Genomic DNA, 8,136 nt, shown 5'->3' with positions numbered 1-8,136 from the left:
GATATATTTTTTTTTACATATTTAGTCATTAATATTTTTTTGTTGCAAAATAATTCCTTTTTTTTGTACCCATTCAGTATTTATGATTGATTTCTTTAGGTTTTTCTCACGCCATCTTACGTGGAACAATTATTAATGAGGTGTTAGGGCTGTTGATACTTATATCTATCGCGATCTCGACTTCTTTGTTGCTTAGGTCTTATGGTTTGTCTGAGGTCTTGTATTTTGAACGTCGTAACTTCTTCATACGATATTGGATCTAACAACCTTTATATACACGTATTCGTTTTTCGAGTCTACTACAACTTTCATTTAAATTATTCCTGTAAAAACATATCACATTTTTATAGGATTAATCTTAACGAAAATTATAGTAGACTCAAAAAACGAACACATGGATATAAAGATCGTTAAAATCTGATATCACATGAAGAAGTTACGTCAGAACACAAGACTTAAGACTAACCACAAGACCTAAGCAACCAAGCAGTCGAGATCGCGATAGACGTAAGTATCAATGGCCCCAAACACCTCATTAATGATTGTCCCACATATGATGTCGTGAGAAAAACCTAAAGAAATCAGTCATAAGTACTGAATGAGTAAATAAACAAAAATGACTTATTTTGCTACAAACAAATATATTAAGGACTAAATGTGCAAAAAAAAAATATCAAGGACTAAATATGTACAAAGTGAGAAATATATTACCCTATTATGTCATTTTTCTCAGCTAACCTAGAGTAGTCGGTCATAAGGATTGAATGTGTACAATTTAACAAGTTGAATGGGTAAATATAGACGGAAAAAAAAAAACTCAATGATTAAATATGTACAAATCGAAATATTACCCTTTTAAGTTATTATTCCAATTTTAAAACCTAACAACTACTTTTCGAATACTCATAGAATAAACTTATCATATACAGAGATAAGTTAGTTAATTTATAACAAATGATTAACTATTATAACAAGTTTTTTGTTAATTGATTTTTTTATGAGTTATCATAGGTCGATGATTCTATTTTTTTTAAACGGTAAATATATTAAACTAATTATAAATTACTCCTACATGAGGGTATATTTGTCTTTTCACTTCTAAGGGATCATTTTTGCACCTGAAAAAACATATCCCTTTTTAAAAAAAAAAATAATACCTATTTATTAATTTTAATAATTAAAAAAATAAAAGAAGTCTTTCTTTCTCTCTCTCTCTCTCTCTCTCTCTCTCTCTCTCTCTCTCTCTCTCCTTCAAGTATATTTTCATCATCTTCAATGTCTTCATCTTTCAGGCATATCACACAAACCACTGCCATACACCACCTTTCATCCACCATCTCCAACCCTGGTTTTCAGATTAGTAATAAATGTGGTTTTTCAGATCGAGTAAAGAAAGAAACGAGCGAGGAGGACGATTGGAGTCTTTGGCAGTGGCCGACGATAGTAAGGAGGGGTGGCATCGATCTCCGGCGAGCCCTCCTTCACTGTTCCTTTTCCCAATTCGGCATCAAAACACACATGGGAGGGAGGCAGTTGCAGTCGCCGATCAAAGGGAGTGTCACATGTGCTCAATCGGACCGATGAAGGAAGAATAAGATCGGAAACAGCAAGGGTTGCTTAAGCATTGATCTGCGAATGCGGGAAGGATGGAAGGAAGATCCGAGGGAAACAAGTAAGTTGCGACAGCAACTTCGGTGAGGAAAGGTGCGAAGGGGGAAAGATGCAATGAACAAACGAAGGAGGTGGCGAGGCTGCTCCCCGGTGAGCCTCATCAAGGTTTCTTTCTCATCATTGATAGCAACGATTCAGAAAGGAATTAGAGCAGCTGCAGCAACAACGATTGAGGTGGGGTGTTTGGGGTAGTGCTTTTTCGACTGTAGGAGGGTTGCGGAGGTGTTGAACATCGATTTTAATCGTCGAGAGGGTTGTAGCTCCTTTTGATCTCGCCGGAAACAACCATCCAAGGGTCTGTTTGTTTGTTTGATGTTCGACAGGGGATTTTGGGTGACGCTTCTTCAACAATGGTGTTTGGGAAGAATAAAAGGGAAGAGAGAGAGAGAGAGAGAGAGAGAGAGAGAGAGAGAGAGAGAGAGCTCTTTTATTTTTTAATTATTAAAATAAATAAATAGGTATTATTTTTTTTAAAAAAGGGGATATATTTTTTTAAGATGCAAAAATGGTCCCTTAGAAATGAAAAGACAAATATACACTCATGTGGGAGGCGCATGAGGGAGTTAACAGCAACAATTTAACGGAAGTTAAGTCGGGGGACCAATTCTACGTACAAACTAGGCCAAAAGAACCATGAATCCAAAAAAATCGAGGTTTGAACTGAAATCCTAAAAAAATGCATACCACAAGAACCATTTTGCAATTTTATCTAACTAATTAAACGATTAGCACAACTTCAAATAATACATAATTTTAGATTTTTATCTAAATCTAAATATTTAATTTCACTATCAATGACAAAAACGTCCCTAATTTTATTATTTATAGGATCAATGTATTAATTTTGTCCATAATAATGTTAACATTTATAATTCATATTTCGTTAAATTAATAGTTATTTTCTGTTTCTTTTCGTTTAATATGACTTATATATACACCCCTTCTATATCTCTCTCTCTACCCTTCCTTCTCTCTCTCCCACAACTATGGAGATCGAACAAACGGCGCCGCTGATGGCCAAGAAGCTCTGGAGCATAATAAGAGCAATTCTCTACATGGTGAAAAGAGGCTTATCAAAAAACATACCATGGCTTGAATTCCACATGATGCTAAAAAGATCCACCAAGATCGCCGGAAAGGCTATCGGAAACCTCCTTCTTGAACACCAAACACTCTCCTCCGCCCTCACCTGCTGCCCCAACAACATCCGTGCCACCTTCATCTCTCCCCGTGAATACGAATTCAGTTGCAGTGACACCCCTCTTTTTCACTCTAAACGTAAAAACAACCGCCACCATTACTTCGCCAGCAACCACCACCATGGTGCGTTATACCGGAGGTCACATAAGGATTATGACTTAACCGTTGATAATGTCAAAAGGGTGTTCGATATTTTAAATAATTACGAAGCGGCGACGATGGTAGAGCCAGAAAAATCGCCGTTGACGCTACTGGGGTTTGGAGGAAGTCAGAATGTACGGCAGCTACGGGTGACAGACTCGCCTTTTCCGGTGAATAACACGGAGGAGGACACTCTTCAGGTGGATAAGGCCGCGGAGGAATTCATTAAGAATTTTTATAACGACTTGAAACAACAAAAGAAAAGAGCTGCCGTTCAACCACCGTCGCCGTTGCTGTCGCCGTCACCTAATTATCAAAAATGGGGCCTACTCCGATAAGTTCTTGGTGTTTCTTTTCTTGTTGTAGTTTAATTTCTTTATTCTGTAACACATTTTGTTCCTTAACGTTTATGTTACACATAATAAAAGTTTTTTTTTAATCGACTTTTAAAATTTATTCACAAAACTTGATCACTTGTCTAATGTCTTTACTCTTTAAGTCTTTAGGATCGCTGTGATTACAACGTACGGAATCAACACAGAATATCTAAATTTATCAACGAAATCAACCAAAAATACGTATAAGAAGTTTATTTCAAATTATATAAATAATTAATGTATTTAAAAATAGTTACAGAAGCTATCAATAAAATAACATTTTATTATTTAATACAACAAAATTGACATGTTATAAAATATGTTTAATCGAATCGTTCAACTTGTTTCTGTTATAGCTAATCTTATAGTTTTTACTATTTGATTTGTTAATACTATTTAAACTATAAAATGACTACTTTTTTTTATATATAGAAAATCAATCTATGTCCAATGAAATATAAATTCATTTTTTTTGGGTGAAAAGACTTGGATGAATATTGTTGTGCATAAATGGTTGTCTGGTGTTTGGTCTTTAAGATGCATGGTTGTCTTTTCCATGGTGGTTATAGTTGTAAAAAAGTGGTTGGGAAGATATTTTCCTATCAATGATCAAGTTACTTCAGAAAACTACAGTTTAAGCCCGTTTCATTAAATATTGTTTTATAAAGAGAACCGTAAACAAAGAAAATACATACGTTGGTGTTAAGGTTCGAACTTTGTTATCATCACGCTTAAAAGGATCAATAAGATATCGGTTGAGTCGATTTCATGCATACATGTTTACTATGACGAATTACGTTGTCATTTATTTTTAAATGTCCCAACGCACATACATAAACACACACATAACACACATCATGTCATGTTCGATATATATATATATATATATATATATATATATATATATATATATATATATATATATATATATATATATATATATATATATATATATACTCTTTTATAAAAGAAATCTAATTATTTCTAAAAATAGATTGATTATAATAATATTATTTTTTTAAGACGTTCAAATCATTAAGCTAATAGTACAAGTAGTCATCAATAAAATAATATTAAAGTTTAACCTGTGTTTTGAATCCTTATATTTCTTAACAAATTCTATCTCCTTCCCTTAATTTCGGATAATTCAAAATTTGAAACCATCAGAAAATACATGTTGATTCAAATATCTCTTCTGCAGATGGCTCTTTCTTAATATATTTTTATTTTAATCCTTACTTGTAATTGATTTCATCATTTTTAACTTTTTGTATTTTTATCTTATAAATATATTGGGTGAAGGTTTTATTATATCAGGTTTGTTTTTAAAAAGGTTTTTACTATATTTCTTTAATGTGTTGGTTTTGCAGGTTCAAAGAACTCAACCAAGAGGGCCAGTTAGAGCATTGTATTATCATTAGTTTGTATATTTTGGCATCTTACTTTTGCAATAAAGAACGGTTAAACACAAGATTTGACATGATTAAGGTAGTTTATATATTTTTCATCTTGTTTAGTCTAAAAATGAAACCTTTTTCATCATTGGCCCTTATACTATCAAGTTTCATCACATGGACTTCCTGATTACGGTGATTATTGTCCTTATTATAAGGTTCTATATAGATTTTGTTCAATATTTTAAGGTTTCGAGAACCTAAATCAGTATAAATCCTTGAATTACATATCATCGTTGAAAATGTTTTAATTGTGACCAAACTTGGTTTAAAATCACAATTAACAAGTTGACACCTCAGTATTTTGGCCTTCTCAAAGGCCTATTTATCGACTTTTGAATCACAACACCTGATATTCTAAAGGTTTATTTTTATAAACTATTATTCATATATTTTAGCATTTTACTTAGTAGGACATTAAATTAATAAAGGAATTAATGAAAACGAAAAAAAAAGAGGACGATAAACAGTACAAGTGGTTTGGGTATGTATAAATGGAAGTAATAACCATTTAAGGGGTGTTTGGCAAAAAAGTTTATTGCTTATTAGTTTATTAGCTTATAAGTTAATAAGTAAGTGTAGGGTAACTTATGAAAAAATGACGTATTAGAGGTTCCCCACCGGAATAAGTTATTTTAATCCAATCACTTTTTTAACTTATAGTGATGTGGAACTTAATAAATTGTTTTACAAAAGCTTAGCCAAACACCCCCTTAATATGGTATGATAATGTTCTTGAAAAATAGATGTCATTTAATATTCATTTCTTGAAGTGAACGCAAAATGGTTTTAACTCTAAAGAGATCAAATTATTCGCCGCCCGCCGCTTTGCGCGGGTAGACGGCTAAATAGATATTTTAAATAGATACTTAGTTTTTGACCGACTTCGATTTTCTAAACATCGAGGTTCAATTTTGTGGAAAGATCTATGTTTGATCTTTTTCATTTTCATGTTTATCGTATCATTTTTTGAATTGAGGATGTTATTACGAAGCTCAAAATCTAGAAGAAAAAATGAGCAATGGGTGACATTCATATTAAAAATAAGGGAGATAACCATTGCCAAAAGGAAAGTGTTCACTAAAATAAATATATTTGATGTCTGCGGAAAGAAAGCTAATCATCTATTGAAACTAATCCACGATAGTGAAAAAAAACTAGCCGTCATATCCAAATTTATAGCATAAAAGTCCAAAGTTAGTAATAAAATCATAAAGAAAACAAACTTTAAGTTTTTTTTACATAATATTGTTTCTGCTAGGGACACAAAAATATTAGTAAAGCCTAACGAAAATTTAAAAGGTGATGAAGTTTATACATCAAATGTGGTGTATAAAGAAGTCTTGCACGATTAATAATATATAATTAGTCATGTGTTATTACAAATTTTCATATTTTGTGTATTCTTATAATTCTTTATTTTTGTTTGAATGGATTAAACATTTCATATTTTATGTCGTCTTGACCAGTTTGTTTTTATCGGTTATTTGATGTATCATGTAACAAATAACACCATAATTTGATTATTTTGTCTTCGACATGTACTTTCTTTTGTAACATAACATTTTTGTAGAGGAAACATATCACCGAAAGAATTTACACTCCCCGCCGCTTTGCGCGGGTACACTGCTAGTTAATATATATATATATATATATATATATATATATATATATATATATATATATATATATATATAGAGAGAGAGAGAGAGAGAGAGATACGTCAAGTGTTTAAAGTAATTATTGTGTTATTGTATGCATAAATGTGGACCAATCAATTTAAAAACCTAGATAGGGGTAAAATTGTAATCTTAGCTTTTAACTAATTTTGGTAATTAATTATTCAAATCATAAACCCTTTAATTTAGGTAAAATTGTTTACATTTACCGCTTTAAAACCCTAGATAGAAAACACCGACCTTCTTCCTCGTTAACTTCAATCCCACCGACGCAGAGGGGCGGGATGGCCATTGGAGTTCCTGCTCGTACACACTCCTCGTACACTGTCAACATTATCAATCCCCAAATCCCAAGATTGCTCCAACCTCCAGGAATTAAGTGAAGTTGTGGCACCAGAACCAGAAGAGAGTAAGCCAAGAGCTACTAAACAGCCCATTGCTTCCCCCACCGAGATCGAAGACGGCTGCTTCGTCGTCCTCCTTTCTTCAAATCAACTCTACACCACAGGCGATCGTTGATTCGTGTGTTGATTTCTGACCTACATTCGTTCCTTATCACTCGATTAATCGAGGATCGAAACCCCTCAATTGATTTATGCCTCCGATTCTTTCTAGCCTCCATATTTTCCATCGATTAACTGCCTTCGTCCACGTTTTTTTTTCCCGTTGAATGTTCAAATGAAAGAAAAGGGCACAAAAACGCTTCAAATGTTGCAAACCAGTGCGCAACCATGACTCCGACACAAAATAGAACACGGTGATTAATAGGAGTCTGGATGTCCCATTTAGGATCGTGTTCCCGAGGATAGAAATCGCCATACAGGCATTTACGGAAACTGGTGTTGAGGAAGAAGAAACACATGGTAAGATTTATGGTATTTTCATGTTCTGATTTTGTAAGTATTTTCATCTTTTTTTTTGATTTTTTTCATGGAAATATTTCTCGTGAACAGTAATTATGTGATTCTAACAAAGCATGGAGGTTTAAAAATCTTAAAGAGCAAAAAAATAATTCTATGAGAATATTGCACACCAGGTGTTTGTAGAAATGTCTGAAAAAGAACTTAATGTTCAAATTCTTGAAGAACACAAAAATAATTTATGAGTTCGTTATTTGTGTTACTTGATTTTAACATTTAGTATGAGTTCTCTTAGAATTACTAAAATTTGTTTTATTCTTGTCGTATAAAAACATTCTCACGTAGTTTTATTCTTACATAATTCATTTTCATGATAGTTATTCTCATAGAATGAATGAAATCATGATGATTAATGACCCGAAGGTTGGATGAATGTGTGTGGGATAGACATGAACAATACTCAATGGTCACCGATCTTCCAGAAAAATGCACTACTCATTGTCATATTTTGTTAGATTAATCTATAATAGAATGATAAGAGTATATGTAATAGTATATTCCAATAGAATAATCTATATATTATAATTGTTTGTTATTAGGGAGTGTTTTATTATTATAAAATAAAATAAAAAGTTTTTTATTTTTTCAAAGATGTGATAGAAAAAATTTAACTTGTATCTAAAAATTTGTTTATTCTGCGAGAAGTAAGTCTCTTTATTAGTTTATGGCCTGTATTTCCATAGAATATCATTAT

The 8,136-nt window shown here is 32.4% G+C and overlaps 1 protein-coding gene across 1 annotated transcript; it reads left to right on the top strand.

Moving 5' to 3' along the window:
* The first annotated feature begins 2,657 nt into the window (after positions 1-2,657).
* LOC145050664 (uncharacterized) lies at positions 2,658-3,350 on the top strand. Its single transcript, XM_078998878.1, has one exon. It carries the CDS (start codon positions 2,658-2,660, stop codon positions 3,348-3,350), a length of 693 nt encoding a protein of 230 aa, XP_078855004.1.
* The last annotated feature ends 4,786 nt before the right edge of the window (positions 3,351-8,136 follow it).

This window comes from Lactuca serriola, chromosome 5, assembly GCF_051521515.1.
Source record: "Lactuca serriola cultivar US96UC23 chromosome 5, Lser_US96UC23_V15, whole genome shotgun sequence".
NCBI lineage: Eukaryota > Viridiplantae > Streptophyta > Magnoliopsida > Asterales > Asteraceae > Lactuca > Lactuca serriola.
This window is presented reverse-complemented; position numbering and strand designations above follow the sequence as displayed.